The sequence below is a fragment of the Coenobita brevimanus genome, chromosome 2, assembly GCF_032717465.1.
Source record: "Coenobita brevimanus isolate Jiangsu-jjx chromosome 2, ASM3271746v2, whole genome shotgun sequence".
In the NCBI taxonomy this organism is placed as follows: Eukaryota; Metazoa; Arthropoda; class Malacostraca; order Decapoda; family Coenobitidae; genus Coenobita; species Coenobita brevimanus.
Window position 1 is genome coordinate 35916968 of NC_136955.1, and position 27250 is coordinate 35944217.

General features: G+C 43.8%; 1 protein-coding gene across 1 annotated transcript; it reads left to right on the forward strand.

Annotated features, from left to right (window-relative positions):
- The first annotated feature begins 2929 nt into the window (after positions 1-2929).
- LOC145392243 (uncharacterized) lies at positions 2930-8796 on the forward strand. The gene is made up of 4 exons (XM_080266710.1): positions 2930-2986; positions 3299-3721; positions 4167-5084; positions 8704-8796. Exons 1-4 carry the CDS (start codon positions 2930-2932, stop codon positions 8794-8796), a joined length of 1491 nt encoding a protein of 496 aa, XP_080122836.1.
- Positions 8797-27250: the final 18454 nt, after the last annotated feature.

Sequence of the window (27250 nt, forward strand, 5' to 3'; positions counted from 1 at the left end):
AGCCTGCAGCCCAGGGTTTTTCAGCGCCTGCTACAAAAAGGCCTCCACCTGCACCTCGCCCTTCTGTGTCGGTGGCAGCTCCCCCTCCTCCCCGCTCCTCCTTCCCCGCTTTCAGGGTTCCTCTGCAGCCGGGCTACACCACCAGCTACGACGCAGTTGCGGCCCTGGAGAGGCAGCTGCCGGGTCTTGCTGTGACCAATCGCTTTGGGAGGGACGAAAGCTGTGTATTGATTCCAGCAACAGAGGAGGCATACCTGCAACTCAAGGCGGTGGCAGAGGACGAGGCAGCTGTCGTGAAGGTGGTAGAGCTAACACGGGGCGGACAGGTCACCAAGGCCGTGGTGATGGGATACCCTCGCCGTATGCCTGTGGACATCCTGCTCCAACACGACTTGGTAGAGGAGGCGACCAGGTATCAGCACCAGAGGGCTCGGGAGGAGACGCTGCAGGTGTTCGTAACCCTCCGGGGCCCTCTTGTTCCCTCCCTAGATCTGGGGAACTGGGGTGTGTACTGGCTGCGCCCTTACACTCCAGAGCCGCTGCGATGCTTCCGCTGCCAGAGGTTCGGCCACCACCGTGCGAGCTGCAACAGACCTGTGGTGTGTGGGATGTGCAGCGGCTCCCACGAAACCGAGCAGTGCCTTGCGAGGTTCAAGGCGAAGGAGCCGGTCGCCGCCCGCTGTCCCAACTGTGCAGGCGCTCACCATGCCTGGCATCCCAGCTGCCCTGCGAGGGTGAAGAGGGTGACTCAGGGCAGGGAGGGGCAAGTCTCTTGGGTGCGGCAGCAACAGGCATCGATAGCGACACCTGCTCCCCCGGGCACTTTTGTTTGGGGTCAGCAGCGCCGCTCTCAGGAGCCAGGCCCACCGGTTCTGAGCGAGTCGGCCTTTCCCCCCTTGACACCTGCTTTGAGGACAGCCAGTGCGGTGGCAGAGGTTCACCATCCAGCGACCCCGGTGGCTCGGGTGCCCTCACCTCCTCCTTCCCGGGCGGCTCCTGTGACAGCGCCAGTGTCTCAGGCGTCTACTCCAGAGGAACCGCTATTTACCAAGGACGAGCTGCGTCACCTTGGGGCTCAGATGGCGGAGGCCATCACGAGTGCAGTGGCTCAGGCTTTGGGGGTTCAGCTGGGGTCAGGCCCCTTGGTGGCTGTGATCGACAGGTGGCTGGAGTGGAGCGTCGGCAAGCGGCGAGGGACCCTGCCCTGTCTCGGGCAGGCCTCCTCGCGCCCCTCGGAAGTCGGGCTCGCCCACATGGACGACTGCACAGAAGGCGTCCAGGGCTGGGGTCAGGGCTCGGCCCCGTCGTGCCCAGACTCCTGCCACTCCCTGACTCCCGTCTGCCCCTCAGGTGCTTCCATCAACTCCTCCTTTGACTCGGGGGTCGAGCGATCCCCGCCTCAGTCTGTCTCTGGATGCGGGGAGGTCGTCTCCCTTCGCCTCCTCCAGTGGAACTGTGTTGGGGCAATGAGCAAGCTACCCCTCCTTCAAGAGGTGGCCGTCAGAGATCGCCCGCATCTTATTCTGCTGCAGGAAACCCTTCTGTCTGAGGGCTCCTCCTTTCGTTTGGCGGGTTATACCGCCCATCTCCTCCCTCGTGAGCGTGGTGTGTCCAGGGGCTGTGCCATACTGGTCCGTGACCACATTGCCTCCACTAGCTGTGTACCCCCTCCCTTCTGTGGAGATGGTGTGGAGGTCCAGGGCGTGGTGCTTCACTTGGCGGGGTCGCCCCTTACTGTGTACAATGTGTACCGTAGTTCTCGGGCAGCCCTGGAGCTGGGGGACTTGTTCTCCCAGGCTGCCGGGGGACCGGTATACATTGGGGGCGATTTCAACGCACACCATGCTCTGTTGTCCTCGCCTCTCCCCTCCAACGAGGCAGGTCGGCACATTTCCATCACTCTGGAGGAGGTGGGTGGTGTATCCCTGCTGAATGATGTCAACGAACCCACACATGTCCGTGGAGGTCGGCTGGACCTGGCCTTCCTCTCGACTCCTCTAGCAGGCTCCACTGTGTGGTCGCTCCATCCCTACCTTATGAGCGATCACTTTGCCATTGTGGTGGACCTGCCATTGCCTCCCCTCCCTCTCTTCGAGCTGCCTCCGCTACGGTGGGATGTGGGCAGGGCAGATTGGGAAGCCTTTGATAAGGCCCTCACTCTCGCTTTCTCCTCCTCTCCCCCGGCGTTGGACCTAGAGAGTTGTGCAGATCAGGTTGCCACTGTCTTTCGGCAGGCTGCTTCTATTGCCATCCCTTTGCGGAAGCGCTTTGCAAGGTGCTACCGGGACGGTTGGTTCTACTGCGATAGGGTCAAAGAGCTGAACCGCAGGCTTAATGCGGCACGCAGACAGTACCGGCGGCGCCGCACTTCGCCGTGCCGCCGGTGCTTGTTTGCCGTGTCTCGTCATGTCCTTGCGGAGAAGCGCCGCCTTAGGGAGGAGGCGTGGATTGTATGGTGTCGCACCCTTGATTCTCACTCCACACTTCGTGAGATGTGGAGGAGAATCAGGTCCGTCTCTGGTCCACGTCCCTCCCGTCCGCCTTCGCATCCCGACCCTGTTGCAGAGGCCGACCGCCTGGCTCAGCACTTTGCTGACCGCTCCGCCTCCTCCAATCTCCCGCGATCAGAATTGGCTGTTCAAGAGCAATTGTCCGACTCTCGTGCTGTGGCTGTCCAGGCGGCGTGTGATCAGTCTGACCCAGCCGATTGCCCCATCACCAGTAGGGAGCTGCTGGCAGCTTTGCGGCGCAGGGCGGACACTGCTCCAGGCCTTGATGGGCTGACATACTCCATCCTGTCACACGCGGGAGATTGTGGTATGGAGCGGCTTCTGGTCTGCTCAACCTCTCGTGGTCTGAAGGGCGTCTCCTGAGTTTGTGGAAGGCTGCTGTTATTCACCCTATCCCGAAGCCAAATGCTCCCGGTGCCATGCGCCCCATTTCCCTCCTTAGCTGTATTGCCAAGACGGCTGAGCGAGTTGTGCGGGCGCGTCTTGCATGGAGACTGGGTCCGCTTCACCCAAGGATCTTTGCTTATCATCCTGGCAGGAGTGCTTCTCACTGCCTTGCATCGTTCCTTGGGGAGCTTCGGGGTGGTGTGGGGATGGCGGTGTTCCTCGACCTCGAGAAGGCCTTCGAGCTGGCAAGCCCTGCGGTCATCTTGCAGGCTCTGGCGGCTCGGGGGGTGGGCGGTAAGCTTTTGTCATGGGTTAGTGACTTCTTTTGTGGTCGCTCAGCAGGAGTCCGATTTCAGGGGCGTCTCTCCCCCTTTTATGACTACCAGAATGGTACTCCTCAGGGGAGTGTGTTGAGCCCTCTCCTTTTTAACGTTCTGGTGGAGGGGCTCCTTGATGTAGACTTCGGTCGTGGGGTCACCCTCTTATCTTATGCCGATGATCTGGCCCTGATCTTTACCAGGAGGGACTGCTTTGCCCAGGCGAACGAGGCTCTGGCCAGGTTGTATGGCAAATGCTCAGAACTTGGCCTCAAAATCAACTTTGCCAAGTCAAAGTGTTTGCCTTTTGGCCTCCTTCCCCCACATTTTCCACTCGTGCTGGGGGGTCACCAGCTGTCCTTCGTGGCCGTCCACAAGTATCTTGGGGTGTGGTTCGATAGTAACCTCACCTTTGCGAGCCATGTCCGCTATTTGCGTGAGCGAGCGTCCACGCGTCTCTCTGCCCTTCGCTCCCTCTCCAAGAAGAGTTTGGGGGCCTCCTATATGGTACTCAGAACTTTTTACACACACGCTATTAGGTCGCTGGTAGATTACAGTGCCATATGCTTGACTGGTCTTGCCCCCGCTGGGTTTCTCAGTCTCTTGAGGTCGTGTAGAATGACGCTTTGCGGGTCATTCTGCATGCGCCTCCTTGGACCCGGCTGGTCAATCTGAGGTTGGAGAGCAGTTTCCCATCTTTGAGGGGTAGAATTATGCTCCGTGCTGCAGCAACTACTCTGCAGCTGGTACACCGCAGACCCACTCTCCCTGTCTCTGCTCTCCTCCTGAGGCTCTTGTCACGCCCTCCTGACCCGGCCCTCGGCGAGATTGGGCTCGAGCAACGGGTTGCTATGTTGCATGACATAGGGGCTGATGACTCCATCATCAAGGTCCCTGAAGCACACTTTGCTGGCTTTGAGTATCCGCCCCCATGGGAGCCTCCCCATTCCAGTTGATTTGTCCAGCACGTGCCAAGCCCCGTGGCACCATCCCTGCCCTCCTCCGTCAGGATGGTCTCCGCCGGGTTGCGGCTCTGGGATCTCCGGGATCGGCTGTGTACTACACCGATGGTTCTGTGGCGGCTGATGGTGCTGCAGGGGCGGCCTTCATTTTTGGGGACACGGTGGAGTCTTGGCGGCTTTCACAGGGGGCCTCTGTGTTCCAGGCAGAGCTGGCGGCTATACTGGGGGCTTTGCGGCATGCACACCACCATCAATATCGCCGTGTGGTCGTCCATTCGGACTCGCTCTCTGCCATCATGGGTCTCCGCTCCTTCTCCCTCAAGGATAATGTCTTTTTGCTGTCGGCGATTTACACCTTCGCCTCTCTCCTGGTCTGCAGGGGTGCATCTGTTGTCCTGCACTGGCTCCCGGGGCATGTTGGCATCCACGGGAACGAGTTGGCGGATGAGGCTGCACGCTCTGCGTGTTCCCTTCTTGCTGTCACGTTCCCATTCGGCAGAGGCCGGGCTCAGATTGTCAAGTCTTTCGCTGCTACAATCTGGCAGTTGTCATTGGAAGAGCATAGGCTAGTGGTATCAGAGGGCTCCCGTTCTGCCACGTGGTATGCCGCTGCTACATCATACTCCCAGCTGCAGCCCCCCCCAGGTCTGCCGAATTTTTTGCTTGTGAGGCTCAGGCGCTTGCGGCTTGGCTTTTTATGTTATAAGCAGATCACTGGGGTGGAACCTGACTCGTGTGAACATTGCTTAGAGAGGGAGACGGAGCCCCTCCTTCATTATATGCTAAGGTGTCCTGTCACTGACATCTTCCGCTCACATTTGGGAGGTGCTTTTGTGCCATCTGGGGATGATGTCCGTGATGCCTCTGCCATTCTTGCCCGTTTGCCGATGGAACTTCTGCTGCGGGTGGTCAGTCGCCACCCCCCTCCTCGCTAATATGAGCAGCGCATGCTAGCGCACCTGTAACGGGCTCACTTATTTGCCCGTGTCCCAGTCTGATCTGGGACGAATATCACAACAACAACAACAACTGCTCCTCAGAACTGTCCGCTTGCATCCCTCCACCTCTACGACGGGTGCGTAGCACCCGTCTAGCAACAAACTCTCATCCCTTTTCTGTCCAAATCTGTAATGCAAGAGTTAACCGTTACTCCCAGTCCTTCATTTATGCAACAGGTCAGCTCTGGAACTGTCTCCTTCTGTTTGTATTTCCTACTTTCTATGATCCTCAGTTTTTCAAACGCAGTGTGTCCAGGCATCTCGAAATGAACGGATCTTGATTTTGGCTCTATTTTTTTTTTTTTTTTTTTTTTTGAGGGAAATGTTTGCGGGGTTCGGCCTTTGGTTCCTTCTTGCATGCATAATATCTATCTATCTATCTATCTATCTAGTTATCTATCTATATAATATATATATATATATTTAATAATCACTTTGTTAAATATCTTGAATCCCTCAAATTAATCAGTGTTAGACACTATGGTTTTCGCCATGAAATTGTCCACTGTTGATATACTCAGTCTCTTGACTCATACTATTTATCAGTCACTTGACCAGCACGGAGAAACCCATGCTCTAACCCTCAAAATTTCTAATGCTTTGAATAGCATGTGGCGCCGTTCGCTGCCTCCAAACTCCCTTGCTTTGGCCTATCGTCTTTTGCTCCACTGACTTCATAACATGTCAGCGACAGAAGGATATGAGTAAAAGTAGATGATTTATATATCAGTTTCCACACAATTTCCACAAGATTAATACCAGCGTGCCACAAGGATCATTTCTGGCTCCAGTCCTTTTCCTAATAACTCATATTACTGAACTCTTGTCTACCAACCATAATCCCATTCACTCATATGCAGATGACAATGACTAACAGTTCCTTCGCACACCAATTCACAAAGCTTGACATATCTTACTCCCAAATCAATACAGCATTCTCCATAAATCAAGACTTATCTAAGACCACTGAACGGAGACAAAATAAGTCTGATTTCATACTAGGAATACCAGATATATAAATTCATTATTAGACAGGTATTGCCTGATTCCTATATTACATTCAATTCAACCAATATTCCAACCTCTTGCAGTATAGAAATTGTCTGTTTTTTCACACAACAGTACTCACAGTTGAACCTCTCACAATAGATCACTTGCTAAAACTACATCAGAGAAACTTGGATTATTGAATAGAATCCATAACTTCTTGACTGTCGAGCAGTTAGCTGTAATTTACAAGAGTCATGGGCGCTCCCAGCTCGAACATTACTCTCCCTTGCTTAGTGGGTGTGGAGAGGTTGCAGTAAAACCATGAGACAAATTTCACAACAAACCTTTTATAATTACTGACAACCCATCAGTTCAATTGTACTGCCTCCCCTACGAGTAAGGCGGAATGTTTCCTCCCTTACATTATTTTACAGATGGTTTTCATGCCAAATGCTCAGACGAAATTGCATCCATTGTGCTATCGCTCCACGCCTTACTCCGGGCCACACGCGCATCTAGTAGCGTTCATGATTGAACTGTCGCAATACCATTTTCCAGAACATGTGCCTATCAGAATTCTTTTATTCCCCGAACTTCTTCTGTTTGGAATTTGCATCCCCAGAGTAGCTTCCCCCCAAACTTCAACTACAGCAGTTCAAGTCCAACTGTACAGATGTTTAATGAATGCAGGACACCTGTAACGTGGTGTATGGATTATTTTTTTTTTCCGTTTTTTCTACTGCTGTTCATCTTCTGGAGAGAGAGAGAGAGAGAGAGAGAGAGAGAGAGAGAGAGAGTTTAAATTTCCCGAAAGTGTATCCCAATGCACAAGCCTTCATATCAGTGTGTTTGTTTTCAACTTTTTTCATTCTTTGTTTTCCCTTAGTTTGAGTTTGTACCCGACCTCAGATAAACTTTTATCGGACGCCATAAAACTGGTCAACATTGTCTGTGAGAGTTCCAATGGCCAGCATGTACTCATATTTTAATACCTGTATTTTCAATCTGTTCCTTACACGCGTGCTTGGTTGAAAGCAAATGAATTCATACTCGAATTTTAAGTTACTGAGAACAGGTGACTGGTATGGCGGGTTAATCAAAGACAAAGAAGTGGCTGGGAAGGAAAAAAGGAGACAATAACCAAGTACATTTACAGCATAGTGAAAAATCCACTAGAACATGAGAATTACGAGATTGACTACCCTGAGTTTTTATGAGTATATTAGCCATATGCATATATGGTGCTAAGTAGGAAGGGACAAAGACCACCTAACACTAATGGTAATGCAGTCCTGTAGGAGATGAACATATTAGTGACAAACGGAATTAGAACTGGTTCTGTATTTAACACACCACATACCATGTAACTAAAGAGCAACTGTATCATCACGTGACATCCTTCTCCTTCACTGACAGAGAGAGAGAGAGAGAGAGAGAGAGAGAGAGAGAGACGTGGATGATAGGTCCAGTAACGCAGGCTACGCAGCATGGAGAACGAACGTCTAAAGAGGCATAAATAATCTGTGGTAATTACGGCTTTAGGAAACCAGATTAAGTGAGAGAGTGACACATATTGCCTGTTGCCATATGTCGACAAAATCCACCTCACAACCATTCAGGAAGTGTGTAATCATTCTCTTTAATTAACCTACGTCAGGACTGAGGCTTGTCTCATTCTCGCCTCGTCAGGTCAACCCCACGCCAGTCTGTTCATCCTACCACAGCGTCTCATATCACCAGTGGGATATGAGACATAATTTTTGTTGGAAATGGGTGCGTTAAATTCCCATCATTCAATGGTGTAATGTATATATTGTTATTGCTACCACTAGACGATTTGATTTAGCACTGTTGGGACCTCATGCAGTGATGGAGCATTTGAAAACTATATCTAACCTATCGAATTCGAAAGACATGTTAATGACCGAAAAAAAAAAAAAAATCTACCGATAGCGAAATAGTAAAGTGCGTCATCTGGTTGAAGGAGTTAAACATTCCCTCTCAAGTGGTAAGAAACAAGCACCCTCCAGGTCTGACCTTCATACCACACCATCATCCTGATTCTATGTTGAAAATGGCTGGTATCTCTGCATTTACGTTGAACTGTCACTATCCCCGGATGGATTTTTACCACTCCACTCCTCAATTCTCCTAGTTTAGCTTGGAAACAGGATGCCCTTACAGGAGCCAAGAATATGCTAAGAGATTTCTTGCCACATACTGTGGCGATTAATTACTTAAGGGTATTGCATATATGAAGAAAAAAAGGTTGTGACAGAATCTCCTTGACAACACAATATATTTCTTAGTAGCGAAAATGTTCGTTTTTTTTTTTCTTTTTTTTTTTTTTTTTTTTACTGTTTGGGGGCTATATGTAGTAATCTTACCATGATTACATGAAATTTACTGACATTTGCATCTTTAAAATATTCCAACTTCAATGAGCACCAAGATTTGAAAATTTATCAACATGTGAGGCTTTACTTTGACAACACAGGTGTAACTTACTTGGGCATAAGTTTTTCTTGATTTTTCACAGCATCCCAACTACTTAACGTCAGACTCAGATCTCATCAGTGAGGAGCTGACGGACTTCATGCGTGAGAGTGCTGCTAGACACGAGAGGGACTGAGTGAAATTGTGGTTAGGGGTGAGTGTGGCTGGGTGAGAGTGGTGCTAGACATGATTACGGCTGAGTGAAAGGCGGCTGAGTGAAGGTGCTGCTGGGTGAGAGCGTGGCTGACTGGGAGTGCTGCTAGACATGAGTACGGCGGAGTGAAAGTGTGACTAGAGGAGAGTGCGGATGAATGAGAGTGTGGCAGGGCAAGAGTGCAGCTGGCTGAGAGTGTAGGCGGGTGAGAGTACAGATGGATGTAAGTGCGGTCGGGTGAGAGTGCGGTTGGGTGAGTGCGGCTGCGTGAGTGTAAGGTAGTGGCTAGGTAAAAGTGAGGATGGGTGAGTCTGGCTTGGTGAGAGTGCGGTTGGGTAAATGTGCCTGGGTGAGAATGTTACTGGATGAGTGTAGCTGCGTGAGACTGTGGTTTGGCGAGAGTGCGGCTGGGTGAGTGTATGGCTGTGTGGCATTGAGGATGAGGGAAAGTAAGGATTTGGGAAAAGATGGGGGAGGGAAAGAACTGGGGAAGGGGAGATGGGGGAGATGGAGGATGCATGATGAAGAGGAAGTGTGAGGGGTAGAATGGAAAGGAAAAGGACCCACTAGGATGAGGATGGAGTAGGGGTAGCGTGGATTAGCGGGCGAGAGGGAAAACTGTTGGAGATGAGGATGGATAAACGGTTGAGGTTTGTTGACTGGGAGAGCGTGAGGGTAAAAAGGGAGGTTCGTGAAGAGGAATGGGTGGGAGAGGAGACCCGGTGATGGAGAAAAAGGCAGAGTGCTTGAGAAAATGGTGAGGGGGATTTCGGCTAATGAGGGGTAAGGGGAGAGTGGCCGTGGATGAGAGAGAGGGAGGGAGTAGAGGGTCAGAGCATAAGGAACTAGAGAAGCTTGAGGGGACGGGAGAGGGATGTTACTGGGCTGGTGGGGACAAAAAGGGTTGACAGCAGATACTCCGGGGGATACATAATTATGGAGTATGGTCAGCTCTGTTTTATGACACCGGACCCAACTCATTTTGCCTCATTTCCTGGTTCTCCTGTCAGTCTGGATTCAATCACATGAATGGAATGGCAGGCAGCAATAAAACCGATCTGATAGCCACATACTCTCTCTAAGCTTTTGATCCCAAGCAACGAGGCTGAGGAAGGAGAATCGATCCTAAGTGCCAGGCGGATCTCATTCTGACGATTTTTTTTTTTTTTATGGTTCTGGAAATTATAATATACAAAGCAAAAGAAATGTCTGACTCGTTCCATTATGTTTCTTTAAGGTTGTAGCGCCGTATAACAGTATCTATAATATGTTTTTTGGTGATGTTTTTCTTGAGAGTTGCACACACACACACACACACACACACACACACACACACACACACACACTTACACAAATACAAGCACAAAGATGTACACACAAACGAAACCAGAAACTGAGGAAACAAACATTTTTTTTTACCTCCATTTTCCGTCTGCTTTCGATTCTTACACACACTTTCAAAATCATTCGCCAAAATGAATCTTATGAAATCCATTACAGAAAATGCAACTGCTGTTCCACCAATAAATGGGATGGGGGACTGAGAAAGCGGAATAAAGATTGGAGTATGTAGTAAACAGGCAATGCATGGGGATTAAGTGTGTTCACCTGACGTAAGTAATTAGAATTCCAGAGGATTGTCTATCTATATAACTATTGCCAGACGCCCCAATCCCTTACAAGGTGACCAAAAACAAATCACCTACATATCGCCCAGTCCCCCGCCATTTCACTGCCCTCCACCCAGCTCACATCCCCCACACTCACATACCTCTCCATTCCATCCTTCCATCTCATCCTCGGCCTACCCTTCCTCTACCTCCCCCCCCCCTCCACCTCAGTCACATACACTCTCCACGTTAGTCCCTCGCTCTTCATCCTCTCCACATGGCCAAACCACCTCAATGTTTTTCTCCTAACGTTTTCTATCACATCCACATCCACACCACAACGCTCCTTCACTTTCTCATTTGTCAGTCTGTCCCACCATGTAACCCCAAATGCTCTTCTCAAATAACTCATTTCCTCTGCTCTCACTCTTGACTTGTGTCCTTCCAACAAGATCCAAGGTTTCCTTCCATAACTTATACTCTTATGCAGCGACTTTTTTACCTCCATGTGCACTTCCTTATTTCTTATCACTGCTTTCAAAGACCTAGCAACCTTTCCTCCCTGTTGTACCATTTCAAGCACTTCATCCTCCAAACTTCCATCCTTACCCATCACAACAGTACTTAAATGTACTCACATTTTACACTTCCTCCTCATCCAACGTCACTATACATTCAGTGACTTCATTTCTCTCGACGACCAAAACTTTACTCCTCCCTACATTCACCTTCAGATTCCGCTTCTTACACACTTCCCCAGACTCATTCAACCAGCCTTGCAGTTCCTCATCGTCTTCACTGAACAGTACAACATCCTCTACAAACAACGGTATAAGTACTTTCTAAACGCTTCCCTCTCTCATTAGTGACACTCCAACATCAACTGCCATACCTTGTATCTCATAACCCCATCCACATATACTGTAGACTGAACAACCATGGAGACATGGCACATACCTGTTTCAGTCCTTCATTCAGACAGAAAAATTCAATCAGTTCACCATCCACACGCGCTGCAGCCTTAGCACCTCCTTGCATACTCTTCGCGGCATTTAACAGCATCCCATTTATTTCATATATTTCTAGTATTTTCCACATTCCTTGTCTACCCACTCTGCCACATGATTTTCTCATTCCATGAAGGCCGCATACAGCTTCTTTCCCTTCTGTAGAAACTTTTCCACCAAAGACCTCAGGAGGAATATCTGATCTACATAATCTTTTCTCTTCCTAAAACCTCCCTGTTCTCCAACTAAATCCTTTGGTATTTCCCTAACTCTCTCAATAAGTATTCTACCACATACTTTTCCTTTTACACTAAGAAGGCAAATGCCCGTATGATTATTTTTTTCTTTCTTTTCAATTATACAGGGGAATAATTATACCTGACTGCCAATCCTCCAGGACCCTACCTTCCTCCCAAGTCAATCTGCACATCTTCTATATCTGTTTTACTACTATTGCTCCCCCATGCTTCATCATTTCACCACAGACTCCATCAATTCATGGGGCTTTCCCCATTTTGACTTTCTCCATTGCTTCCACTACCTCCATCCTACTGATCCCTTCCCCTCTTCTCACACCCCTCTTTGTCCCAGCCATTCCCCAGCCACATACACTCACATTACTTTCATTCTCTATGTTTAACGCTACCTTAAAGCGTTCTCTTCATCTGCTCACTTTTTCTTCCCTACTACCCTCCTTATCGCCATTCTAACTCTTTTTACTTCCCTCCAGAACGTTTTCTTACATTCCCTCCACTTTACTCTCAAATTCTTCCCATATTCCTCATCCACACTCTTCTTACCCCCTCATACTAATCTTTTCAACTCTAATCCTCTCTGCATATATCTCTCTCTTCCATCTCTCATCTTCCTCCACGCCTCTGGTTTCCATCAACTCCTTATATACCGGTATGTTATCTTTATATATGTTCCCATCCACATCATTATCATCATCCCGAAAGAGCAGTGACCAAGTACACACTTACCAAATACATACGAGAGTTTCATGTCCAAAAGTATAAGGCGAAAATGAAGACCATAGGAGTGAAGTGATAGCCTCAGGGCCTATTATTGGCCTTTGCTGCTGTCACTAAGGTCAATGGGCATGTATTGGATACCTCAGACCCTTATATAGGTTTTTGCTGCAGTCGCTAAAGTCTACAGTGGTGAAGCATATTGTTTACAAAAACGTTACTTACAGACCAGGTGTTCCCAAACTTTTTCTTGGTCGTTCGTCATTTTACCAGAAAGTCTTTGATGATATCCCGCCAGCTCCCGAAAAGACGAATTTAACCCCGCCCTAGGGACTATATTAACAACATCTGATTGTTTATTCGCTTCTGTTCAGCGGTGCTCCTTTACATGTAATAGCAAGACGTCTAGCGGTATCATGGAGATTTTTACAAACTTTTAGGAATATTTGCAAGAGTATTTACTTTCCTGAAGCATAACTTTAAATTCTTCAGGGTCAAAATTCTAACCGTGTTATTAAAGACATATTAAAAGTAAACAGGCATTTGACCACAGGGTTTATCAAAAGTAGAACTAACAACACATCAAAAGGCAGTTTTTGGCCTTATGTCCTTATCAGTATATCATCCAAGTGCAAATATTCCCCAAGGGAGAAAGGACTGAGTCTAGATATACTTTTGCATGTAGGAATGGGGATACGGTTTCCTTCCATGAAAAAAGAAACCATATTAGTTTTCAAAATGGCAAAGAATATTAAGAAAGTAAGTAAATAATTATTGATCAGATACGGGAGCTTCTTAACCCTAATATGAGAGTTCACGAAGGAATCTAATATTCGAGTCTAGTGGCCTGAAGTGGGAGCCTCAGCGCCCTGTGTTGGAGCCTATAGTAGGACTCGCCTAAATTTGCGGCTTTGGTGTGGCCCGCACCTGTGTACAATGGTGCCACGTTTCCCCAACTTGCGATGTGAAACGGAAGCTATTTATGTACAAGGCATCACAAATACGATAAATTCAGATGAATAAAACTTACACTTGTGTATTTAGATGGATGAATCAATAGTAATCTTATTATGCATAAAATATTTATACAGTAACACAGAAACATGGCATACATATTGTACAGTGTTGCTAAAAGAAATTGTAGTCACTTTTAATGGTTTTTAGCGTAGTTTTAGGGTGGGCAATAATATCACAGTTATAGATATAAGATAATGAGCCTGAAAAAAGAAGAAATATGCCAATATCCAAAGTAAAAGAAATAATTCATATAATTCTTGTGAGTGGCAACACTGACACACCCAGTCTGGCCTAAGATAAGTACGTACCTCCACAGACCCAAGCATAGCTTGTACAGGTGTTGCTAGGGAAAAATGCTCACATTTACTGGCTTTTACCGTAATTTTAAGGGCGAGGAATAATCACATTTACAATCATAAGGTAATATGTAGGACAAAATAGTAGACATATGCCAATACCGAATAAAAAAAAAAAAAAACATTCACTCACGAGGGGGGAAAGGGAAAGAGAATGAATGAATGAAAATCAATCATGGTACTGCAATAACGGGTCATCTGTCGCCGTATACAAAAAATGATAAATATCACTAAATATAACAAAACCAAATTAACAAATGAAAGCACAATTATAAATAACTTATAAAAGAATCAAAAGTACTCAGGGTGGCTCACATCTCCCGCCAGGAGAGAGAGAGAGAGAGAGAGAGAGAGAGAGAGAGAGAGAGAGATAACGGTATAGAAAACGTGGCACACTGTACACAGGTGCGGGACACAACCACAGCCGCATATTTAGGCGAGTCCTATTATAGCTAACTCGTTAAAGTCCACGGGAAGGAAGTATCATGTTTCCAAAAACGGGAGCGAATAATTTAGTACCGGTATATAGATAGATAGATATAGATATATAGATAGATAGATATAGACATAGATAGATAGATAGATAGACAGATACACAGATATAAATAGATAGATACATAGATAGACATACATACATACATAGGTAGATAGATAGATAGACAGACAGATAGAGAGAGATGTGTCGATAGACGTAGCCGAGGGGTTTCATTAGATGGAGAGAGATATTGTGAGTGTATCATACATTAATGGCTGCCCCTCTATCACCAGTGGAATGGAACGTGGTCGGTTGCCAGTAAAATGGTGAGGTGTCGAGTAGAGTGGAGCGAGTGGGTAGCTCTTACTCTGTCTCAATATCCCTCTCTGTGTATTCTTTTATCATAAGCGAGGCGAGTTATAGTAACTTCTTGGGTTATGGAGTTTTATTGGACAAAGTTATTTAGAGATGTGATTGACAGCGTAATGGAACGCGATGACGAACCTCCTAGCTGACCCTATCTCCTGCCTTCCGCCCTCGATCGTACTCTCGGGCTCTCTCTATCTCACTCTTTGGCTTTATGCCTCCTGTATCTTGTTTTTGGACTTATATCCCCCTCTGACTTCCGGCTACAGTGTGTGGGTGTACGTGTGCGTACTTATGTGCGTGTGTATGTGTCGGTCACGTTTCCGGCACCTGATCAGAGGTGTATGGTATATATGAGATTATTGGTTGTTTCGGCTGGGGAAGTGAACTTTATCTTTTCCTCATGCACTTAGACATAAGTACCTGCTTATTACATATTTTACTAATGTTACATATTAAGAACTGTTACATATGACATATTTAATGCCTATATACAGCTTGGTCGCGCCAATTGTCGTACCTACGACTTTACATATTGTGTCATAACATATAAATGCCTACTGTCTTCACATTACAACCAACTTGTCAGCTGATTAATGGAAATACATAATATTGTAAAAGTAACATAATTCTAGTAACATAGGGCTGTAACAAGAGAGTAGCATTATTGTAACATAATGCATTGTGTTAATGTAAATGTTACACAAATGTAGTTGTAACAAAACTGTCGTAAATTGTAACATAAGTGTAGTTACAAACTTGTGGCAATTGAAACAAATTGGAGGAATCATAGTTGTAGTCAGTGTAGTAATGTAATAGATACAGAGGTATATAATTTTTTCTATGTGTCCGACTCGGGCCAAAGGCTTCAGAGCCGATCCCCAGGGCATATCCTCAAGGTCCAGCAGTCCCCCTACATCTCCACATTCACCACTTCGGCATTAACACCCACCGTCCATACTGGGTACATACTAGGGCTCTCTCATATAGGGCTGGTGTACTGGTATTGTACAATACTAATATAACAGCAATACCATTGCAGGTCTACAGTAGTAAGTCAGACCATGAATCAGCCATATGTGATGTACTTGCTATCTGTTTATGTGAGTCATAGTAACATTATTACGCAGTATGTATAATGGCTTAGTTATGTTGCACAGTTCATATTTAAATTAAAATGATATTGTATGTAGCACCATATTTTGTTATTTTATATAAAATTATATGTATAGTATTTAAATTATGTACACTTTTCACTTAGTTTCGCTTGCACCACACATCACTTGATACTATAGTTCTCCAGTGGCTAAGTCAATCTGATATGTCTACTCACATTTTTTATCATCGTTAATCGGTTTAGGCACTTATGTTTGTGTGGCTGAGTATAACCTAGTGGATAATTGTAGGTATGGAGGACAATGCCGATAGTACACTACTGCTAGCTTCATTTGTGTTGGCCATTTTCACTTGATTTTTCTTGTAATCTGTTTGTCATCATCAGTGTATTAAACTGTGTTTTCTTACTAGACAGGATTAACTTATGACCACATTTTACAGTTCTCTTAATTGCTCACTAAGTTAATGTGATGGTAAACAGAGTCACTCACTGTGTAGATAGAATGCTGTGGCATGAAAGTTATTATAAGGATATATATATATATATATATATATATATATATATATATATATATATATATATATATATATATATATATATATATATATATATGAGATCACCATCATCATCAGTAGCAGCAACAGCCATTATAAGTCCACTGCTGAAAAATTGGCCTCCCGCAACCTTCTCCACGAATTCCTAGACTGAGCCACTCTCTGCCACATTTTCCCTGCAAATTTCTCTATCTCATCTCCCCATCTCCTGTCTGGCCTTTTTCTGCTATGCTTACAATCTCTTGGTGTCCAGTCAGTCAGCCTTTTCTTCCATCTGTTATTGCTTATTCTTGGTACATGACCTGCCCACCTCCATTTTTGTTCGTTTATAACTTCTATTATGACTTTGGCTTTAGTCTGCTCTCTCACCCAAGTTGAGATTTTCCTCTCTCTTAACCCCTTAACCACGGGCTTGTTTTGCTTTGACTTGCGGCTCCCGCGGGCATATTCGCGCTCCGACAGACTCTCTAAAAATAATTTGCCAAAAATCGGTTATTAGTCCTAAAATATTAAAATCACATATGCTTATGGCACATACCTTCAGCTTTCTCCTGGGGTGTTTGTTGAGCCTTCATCGAGTACCGTAGGACTTGTGGAGACCTCTGAACTTGGGTAATGAAGTCTCCACTTTACACTTCCCAACAACCCGTAATATGATTACCACAGCCTGATATTATCACTAGAAACACTAATCTAACACTCACAGTTTATATTTCTGTTACTATATAACACTTATAAATATCTACAGTCTTTATCCATAACTTTCCTTCAGTAATAGTAGTTTATTGTCACTGTAGGCATTCAATTTCTCTTTCAGTAAAATACGTAGCATTCACTTTCTCGTCCTGTATACTAGCATTGAGAGTGAATGTCACTTTCACCTTCACTCTCATAACTCATAGTATTCATACATGCTAAAGTGAAACTTTCACTTTCATTACTTCTAGTATATATACTCGTATTCTTATAATACTACTCATTTACATTTCTATTTATGTTCTCTATTTTATATACATTATTTACATTTCTATTTTATTTACACTGTGTTAGGCACTGTCACTTGAAGTAACTTATAAAACTATTTTCCACTGTTCACTTATATTTGCATTCATTGCTTTCACTTGCTGTTTACACATTATTTACACATTATTTACAATTCCACTTGCACTGTTTTACTCACCAGAAAGATCGTAGTCACTCTCTATCATTTGTCAGCCCTTTACCTCTTCCCATACGAGGTTTAGTAGGGGGTAGAGGTCACAGGGCCCTTTGCATGGGGCTAAAAAGCGGCGGAATTTAGCAGGCACGAATCCAACGTATTTTCACCTTGAAAGATGACAGTAAACTGATACTGGTGGGACGGGGTGGCCTACCTAGGGAGGTGCATTACTGCCAACATCAGCCTTGTGAGAGCTGCTAATATATAGCTATGAAATGATTGGCAGGAAATCTAGACAGTACATTATAAATTAGGTAGTTCCAGGTGAATGTAAATATCACTTAGGCTTCTCCCTTCCTTTCTTATATATACTTTTATTACGAGAATAGATTATACGACATATTTCAAGGGGAAATAAACAGCGAAAATTAGCTAACGAGTGGAAGTGAGGTGTTGTCAGGTGATAATTAGCCAATTCCAGGTGTATGGCACTCTCACTTATTTCATTTTTGTATATATTATTTGGTATATGAATAGGGCATAGGGCTTATTTCAATGGACGAAATCAGTGGAAAATTCCAGGGAAGATTTGCTTAGTGTAGCACGGCTGGGCGGGCGAGAGGAGAGGGTAATGAGGGTAATGGAAGGGAGGTAGGAAGGGGAGTCAAGAAACGGGAGAAATGGCTAAATTGTCAACAATGGATGGGAGTACAGATGAGATTAGGAGTGCTGACTAGTGTTGGACATTAGCAGTACTGATAGATGATACAAACCACCACTTGAAAGCCCGGGCGAATTCAAAATAACACAGAATCACAAAAGTGACGCCCTGCAGTATGATCCCTTGCTCCCAAGCATCACGGAAGTGACGCCCCACGGTTAAGGGGTTAAAGATATTCTCAATACTGACCTTTCCATTGCTCTCTGAGAACGGATTAGTCTATTTTCCATCGATTTTGTTAATTTCCTGGTCCCACAACTGTACGTCATAGCTGGAATTATACATTTGTCATATACCTTTCATTTCATACATATTGGCAAGCTACTTTTCATAATGTCACTATGTGTTCCAAATGCTTTCCATCCAGTTACAATGCATCTTTTTATTTCGCTGTCATGGTCTTTCATTAATTTTAGTATTTGCCCTAAGTAACTCTCTCTCTCTCTCTCTCTCTCTCTCTCTCTCTCTCTATATATATATATATATATATATATATATATATATATATATATATATATGATTGTTAATTATTGTTACAATAGTGAAAACATTTATATAGTACTTTACTGTTGATAAATTAACATAATTTTGTGTATAAATGAAGTCTGTCTACTATCTATCTATTGCCAGAAGCCTCAATCCCGTTCGGGGTGGCCACGAACATATCACCTCCACGTCGTCCTGTCCCCCGCCATTTCACTGCCTCGCTCCCAACTCACCCCCCCTCCTCTCTCATATACCTTTCCACCTCACCCCTCCATCTCATCCTCGGCCTCCCCCTCCCTTTCCCCCCCTCCACCTCACTCACATACACTCTCTTCGTCAGTCTTTCACCCTCCATCCTCTCCACATGGTCAAACCACCTCAGTGTATTCCTCCTAACGCTTCCTATCACATACACATCCACACCACAACGCTCTTTTATATTCTCATTTGTCAGCCTGTCTCTCCATGTGACTCCACAGACTCCTCTTAAATAACTCATTTCCACTGTTCTCACTCTTGACTTGTGTCCTTCCAGCAACGTCCAAGCTTCACTTGCATACGTTAGAGTTGGTATCACAATACTGTCATGTAGTAACTTTTTCACTTCCATGCTCACTTCCCTGCTTCTTATCACTGCTTTCAAGGAACCAGCAACCTTTCTTCCCTGCTGTACCCTTTCAAGCACTTCACCCTCCAAACTTCCATCCTTACTCATCACACTACCCAAGTACTTGAACGTGCTCACATTTTCCAATTCCTCACCATCCAACCTCGCTGTACATTCACTGACTTCACCTCTCTCAAAGACCATCACTTTACTCTTCCCTACATTCACCTTTAGATTCCGTTTCTTACACACTCTCCCAAACTCATCCACCAAGTCTTGCTGTTCTCCTTCGTCTTCACAAAACAACACAGTATCATCTGCAAAGAACAGTACAGGGAGTTTCCAAACACTACCCTCTCTCATCAGGGCCACTCAGACATCCACTACCCTACCTTGTACCTCTTTTATTACCCCATCCATGTACAGATTGAACAACCATGAAGACATGACACATCCCTGTTTCAACTCAACCTTCAAAGAGAAAAATTCACTCAGTTCACCATCCACACGCACTACTTTTAAATACACGTACTACTTTTAAATTAATAGAGTCTTGGATGTTCAGCTCATTGATAATAACTGTAGTCGTGAAGATGAAAGTGATGTTGGTTGGCAGGTGTTTGTAGGATAAAGTTGAGGTAGGTCAGGTTCCTGGTATGACCACATCAGTACTCAGTGTCATCACTGTGGGGTCAACACTTTTCGCTTGTTGTGGTGGTGAATGTTGGTGAAGATGGGAGGATGAATGATGGAGAGAGGGAGTGCAGGTGTGGAGTGGGATGGAGACAGTTATGCAAACTCAGCTCGCCACAACACAGCTCAGATGTACTTCCTCCTTCTTACTAGCTGTTTATTCTTGTTTGTTATCCTCCTCACTTTATTCTTGGTTCTTTATTGCTGTGATTAACGTGTAGGATTGTAGAAGATTGTTGAGTTGTCTCATAGACCTGTTACTTGCAGGTGCTTGTAAATCGTGGAGTATAAATTGTAGAGTTGCGTTGAAGATAAGTAGTTTGATGATTGTTCCTTGAAGATGTGGTTTATTACGAGGCACTCGTAGATACTTGTAGTAGGCTTCTTGTCTTCATTTTACGGCCCTTGTCACCAATGTCGATTGTGCTGCCCTTACACAGTTCAGGAGAGTCAGCTGCTGCATACAAAGTCGTTAGGTGTAGAAATGATTGTAGCTGGTTTGTTTTTGCTGCTTTCCGGCAAATGTAGATGGACTTAGTATATCGTTGTTATTGTGCTGCGAGAGTCGTCTTTTAGTTCTGCCACCAGATGTTGATAAACGTAGCTGAGGGGTTTGATTAGATGGAGAGAGATCTTGTAAGTGTATCACAGATCAATGGCTGCCCCTGTATCACCAGTGGATTGGAACGTGCTCCAGTAAGATGGTGGGGCATTGAGTAGGGTGAATAGCTAACTCTCTATCTCACTTTGCCTCTCCGAATATACTTATATCCTAAGTGAGGCGAGTTATAGTCACTTCTTGGGTTAGGGAGTTATTGTACAAAATTATGTAGAGATGTGATTAGGAGTATCAAGTAACATGATGGTGAAACTCCTGCCTTCTGCCCTCGATTGTACCCTTGGTCTCTCTCTCTCTCTCTCTCTCTGACTTCCGGCTAAAGTGTGTGAGCATATGTATGTGCGTGTGTGTGTCGGCCACGTTTCAAGCACCTGATGAGAGGCGTCTGTCTTGTAGCTGTAACCGTGACGCTTACAAAATTGTTAGATTATTGGGTTGTAATTGAAGAGAATTTTCAAATTGGTCTTCTCGTGGATCGCAGGAGAAAGATAAAGATGAATCTGGGGTTTGACTGCAGTTTTATTCTCAAAAGTTAGTTATCTTGACATGAGCAGTACTAAGGTGAGAGCGGTTTATGCTAGCTTACGCCGTGCCCTCTACTCCTCTTCCACCGTGCCTCTCCTGTTTCCTATCGCGTCCCAACCCCTTCTGACCAGTCGCTCCAATTTCTCCCGTATATGACTGGTTGGGTCATGTGTGTGGGCACGTGTATGAGTCCATGGTGATTTCCATCCGGTGTGTTGTGTGCCTCCATGAAGTCATGTTGTGCTGTGTGCGACATTCCTTAGCTAAAATGTCCACCGCTGTTTCCTCCAGCTCTCTCGAATTTAGACACGACTTTCCTCAAACCTCTATAATTATTACATAATGTGAACACCACATTAATGTCTGATATGTAATGTGTTATGATATTTTAGTGCCCCTACATTTGAGATATATGAGATTCTTGATTGTCTGGGCTGGGGAGGTGTACGTTATCTCTTCGTGAAAAGCTTAGACATAACTACCCGCCCATTACATATTGTACTAGTGTTACACATTAGCAACTGTTAAATATGACATTTCAAGCCTATAGATGTACTGTATATAGATATAAGTAAATATATATATATATATATATATATATATATATATATATATATATATATATATATATATATATATATATATATATATATATATATATATATATATATATATATATATATATATATATATATATATATATATATATATATATATATATATATATATATATATATATACACAAATATAGACAGACAGATGTAGATAGATAGATATAGATATAAGTAATAGGTATATAGTAATAGGTATATAGATAAAGACAGATACATATTTTAATAGAACCGCCATGAGGCCTTCATATACTCTTGTATTACTCCAACATTATTGCTAAAACACTGTCTTTCAAGTTTCACTACAATCATAAAAACCCTTAGTAGCAACTCGGAACCCTTCCTTCACACCATACACACACAAAATCCTCCATAAATACTATATACCGTGATTTTTTTTTTGTTCCTAGTTCGAACCCCAGGTTTATCTCACTGTGGACACAGAAGCTTTTTATTAAGGTTTTGTTGAAGGACTCTGTATGTTGGGATAGTATGTTATGGTGTGAGGGGCTGCATTTCAGCATCAGCAAAATCGATTTTCTTTTTAGTTGTTTGTGTTGGTACTTTTAGCACGGTAAGGTGGGACCAGCATAGTAGTGTGGCTTGATGTACTCACGTCTCTCTTGACAGAGCAGTTTCTGAGGGGTGTATGCCCAGTAGTGGTTCTTGAAGGATGTTTGGCTGAAGGTTTTTGATGGCTGTGTTTATGTATGTGTTTGTGAACTGTGGTGTTCAGTAGAGGAGGAGGGATGCTGTGGAGATACTCTGTGTAGCGTTGGTCAGTTATTCGGTTCATGTTACTTTATGGAAGGAGCTAATGCAACACGAAGTTACATGGTTGAGATGGATCTTGAGCTAAAACAATGAACTCTGTGTGTCTCAAATTTATATGATTATTAATGTTGAAGTCTTTTATGTAAGTGATCTATATTGTGCACTGATACAGCCTGTTGTTATTCTTCATCCTTTACTGTATATTGTGTGTTACCTTGAAATGGTCATGTGTGTGTCCAGATTAAGTCCTAGAAATCTGTGGTGTTTTTCACTGGTAGTGGTTGGTTCAGGAGGGAAACATATGGGAGAGTTTGAGAGTTATGTCTGTCTAATGGCAAGTGGGAAGAGGGACATGAGTGAGTGTTTCTGAGTTTGCTGGGCTGCTCGTTGAGAATTGGAATCCTGTGAGGCTACTGCAAAGTCGTTGGCATAAATGAGTACTATTGCTGGAAAGGGAGGAGCTGGCAGGTTGTGAAGAAAAAGTTTGAATAATGAGTTAGAAATGACTGAGGCCAGTAGAAAACCGTTTGATGATATTCTGAATTTTGAACTTTGGTTTTGGGGGAATACTTAAGGAACTTCTCCAGTCATATATCAATAATTTTCTTTCACGCTTGTGCCGCAGATAGTAGTGCTCAGCTTGCCAATGTATGTGAGTGATTTCCCTGATGTATTATGCGTTTCTGTGTGGTCCAGGGTTGAGCTTAACGTCCCTTGCTGGGAGGAGTAAGAGGTACTGCCAGGTCAGAGTATCTGCAAGCCTTGAAGAGAAAAAAAAATAAAAAGAATGTAATTCTGGAAGTGCAGCTTTGTGACACTCTGCAGTTTTGCAGTCAGTCATCCTTGCTTACTGGGGCGAGGGGAGGGAGCCGTGATAGCCGTTTGTAGGCTCCTTGAAATCTTTGCTCAGGGTAGGATGTCCCCTCTTCCAGACAAGGTTTCCACCCAGACCATTGACGCCACCGCTTGAAGGTGGCCCTCTCCAACCTCATGATGGCTGGGGTAGTGATAAAACATTAGTAACTGCTTATATATATATATATATATATATATATATATATATATATATATATATATATATATATATATATATATATATATACATACATACTGTATATTAGATAAAAGCTCATAAGTTGCTTTTCAAGAGGAAACGCTTGACATAAACTCGATCATACTGGTAAAATGCTTGGGGATATAATTTGCGTGCAAACTTTAATACTTCTTGTTACTTGATGGTTTATGGAAGCATTTATTATACGATTTCGTTTTCCAGTGAATCTGTAAGTCAAGGTTACATAACAGAACAATATATTCTTTTTTTTATCAAAAACCTGTTCCTCTGAGTTTATGCTCGTTCTTAATGTTGTGTACTTATAGAAAAAACAAATAATCCAACAGAAGGGGTTAATGGAAATACAGCGCCTTTACTGCCAGAATATTCTTGGCCACATAAAAATAATCAAATGATGCAGTAAAAATACCAGTAGAGTGCACTTTGTTAGCGCGTGACGAGCGAGCGAGCGTTTGTATATACGCTTATCGTTGTAATTTCTTCTTGATGTAAACTTTCAACATTTCTGGTGAGATAGTTGATCAATAACAGGAGATTAATTGAACCAAAATATTTTCTTTCTCACTCATTTTTCACACACACACACACACACACACACACACACACACACACACACACACACACACACACACACACACACACACAAAATGCAAGAAACGAGAACAACAGCAATAGCAAAACAGATAAATCACAGCATAAAACCTGACTCGAGTAAGCGCCAGTCACTCCAACGTCTCATTTCACAAAACTGGAGTTTCAAAGTTTGTCCTGCATTTAAATCAAGAGTTTTTCGTGTGGTGGTTTCCATAGTAATCACCAAGAACATGATACAACAGCTCAATGCGCTCCAGCAAAAGGAACTGGCATGTGTTTTCGACAAGGCTTATGTATTCTGGGCTGTGGATGTGCATATAGCGAGATGTTGTAACATTTATCGCATGCACAATGTTCAGTTCTTTGCTCCCTACCTGCCATGTCAATGAACTGCATTGGTAAACACTTGGCTATTTATCGAATGATAAAAACCAGAAATGGGGCGATTACCTTAGCTGATTTCACCCCCTAAACATAGAAAAAACGTTCATGTAAAATTATGAGTGTAATACCCGACATTTCTATCTATCAATCTATTGCTAGACACCTAAATCCCGGTAGGGGTGGCTACTAACAAATCGCCTCCATGTCTCCCTGTCCACCCCCATTTCACTGCCCTACTCCCAGCTCACACACACCCTCTCTCATATACCTCTCCACTCCATCCCTACATCTCATCCTTGGCCTGCCCCTCCCTCTCCCCCCCTCCACCTCTCTCACATACATTCTCCGTGTCAGTCTTTCGCTCTCCATCCTCTTCACATAACCAAATCACCTCAGTGTGTTTCTCCTAACGCTTCCTATCACATCCACATCCACACCACAACACATCTTCACTTCCTCAATTGTCAGTCTGTCTCTCCATGTGACTCCACATGCTCCTCTCAAATAACTAATTTCCACTGCTCTCACTCTTGACTTGTGCCCCTCCAACAAGGTCCAAGCTTTACTTCCATACGTTAAAGTTGGTATCACAATACTGTTATGCAGTAGCTTTTTCACTTCCTTGTTTCTTATCACTGTTTTCAAGGACCCAGCAACCTTTCTTCCCTGCTGTACCCTTTCAAGCACTTCACTTTCTAAACTTCCCACTGCTTTCGAGGACCCAGCAACCTTTCTTCCTTGCTGTACTCTTTCAAGCACTTCACTCACTAATCTTCCATCCTTGCTTATCACACTACCCAAGAACTTTAACGCACTCACATTTTCTATTTCCTCCTCATCCAACCTCACAGTACATTCAGTGACCTCATTAATTTTCTCTTGAAGACTATAACTTTACTCATCTCTACATTCACCTTTAGATTCAGTTTCTTACAACTCATCCTCCAAGCCTTGCAGCTCCCTTTCGTCTTCGCTTAACAACACAACATCACCTGCAAACAACAGTACAGGGAGTTTCCAAACACTGCCCTCTCTCATTAGGACCGCTCCAACATCCACGACCCTACCTTGTATCTCTTTTATAACCCATCCATATACGGAGTGAACAACCATGGAGACATGACACTCCCTGTTTCAATCCAACCTTTAAATAGAAAAAGTCACTCAGTTCACAATCAACGAGCACTGCAGCCTTACCACCCTCATACATACTTTTCACGACATTCAACAACATCCCATTTACTCCCTATATTCTTGATACACTCGACAATCCTTGTCTATCCACCTTGAAGGCCGCATACAACTTCTTTCCCTTCCCTAGAAACTTTTCTACTAAAGACCTAAGAATGAATAACTGATCTACACAACCTCTTCCCTTCGTAAAACCTCCCGGTTCTTCTCCAACTAATTCATCTATTATTTCCCTAACGCTGTCAATAAGTATCCTACCACATACTTTTCCTATTATACTAAAAAGACAAATGACCGTATGAGTACCACACACTTCTTTTTCCCCTTTTCCTTTGTACAGGGGAATAATTATACCCGTCTTCCAATCCTCCTGGACTATACCTTCCTCCCAGGCCAATCTGCACATCTTCCACAATCATTCTTCTACTATCTCTCCCCCATGCTTCAGCATTTCACCACACACTCCATCAATTCCTGGGGCTTTCCCCATTTTGACTTTCTTCATTGCTTCCACAGCATCCATCCTATTGGTATCTTCCTCCGACATTTAATTGTTTAAAATGATGTTAAAAAACATAGTTTACAACAGGATTTTTATTTAATTTGATTTCATAGAGGTCGTGCCGTGTTGTGTCGATCCGCTCATTTCTCAGCTAAACGTAGAGTAATACATTCCTTTGCTATGCTTGCTCGCCACGCTTGCTTGTAATAATATCAAGCCATTGTAATGACGGACTTAAAGACTTTTCTTAATTAACTAATTTGAACTTAGCAAACATTCTACTCCACTTTACTTTTTTCCCGTGTTTTATTTGACAATGTGAATAATATAATTTAAATATGCTGAGACTGTCACCGAACTGTTTAACTGTAACATGGATGGTAAGAAAATTAAAATTTATTGAATGCTGCACACTGGTATTTTCACGTTTATATTTTTTGTACTATTTCCACGAACGGTGAAGCAAAAACATCACATAAGTAAAGACCCAGTTTTGTAGTCCAATAACAAAATATCATCATTTTTCCCTGAAATACAGATTTGATAGGAAGGACAAAACGTTCCTTAAAACAGGATAGCTGGCATGTTACAACGATTTAGAGGTAATAAATAAGCACTGTGTGTGCAGACTGCAGCATTAACCAAAATAAGACAAACTGTTCTTCAACATATCCGCACTCGATAGTGTATAGTGTTCTCTCGGTCGAGGTCTTTCTGCCATTAGTGTAGGTTTAGTTATCTGTCTCTTTAGGATTTAGTATAGGTTAGTGATTTGTCAGTTAGGTGATTAGTTTCAGGTTCTTAGATTAAGAAATTTTGTTTATAATGTAAGGTCAAAAAATATAAAAGTATAAAAAAAATTATAAAGATAAAAATTCAAAAAAATAATAAAATAAAAATTATTATATATATATATATGTACGTGTGATTAAAAGTATGTCTGTATATATGGATGGAAGTGTGTGTGTGTGTGTATGTATGTATGTATATATATATATATGTTTGTATATGTATGTATTTAT

Coding starts and splice junctions, on each gene's coding strand:
- LOC145392243 (XM_080266710.1), top strand. CDS start 2,930: ATGCGCCCCATTTCCCTCCTTAGCTGTATTGCCAAGACGGCTGAGCGA. Junction 3,722..4,166: donor GTTTGGGGGCCTCCTATATG/GTACTCAGAACT, acceptor TCCCCATTCCAG/TTGATTTGTCCAGCACGTGC. Junction 5,085..8,703: donor TGGAACTTCTGCTGCGGGTG/GTCAGTCGCCAC, acceptor GATTTTTCACAG/CATCCCAACTACTTAACGTC.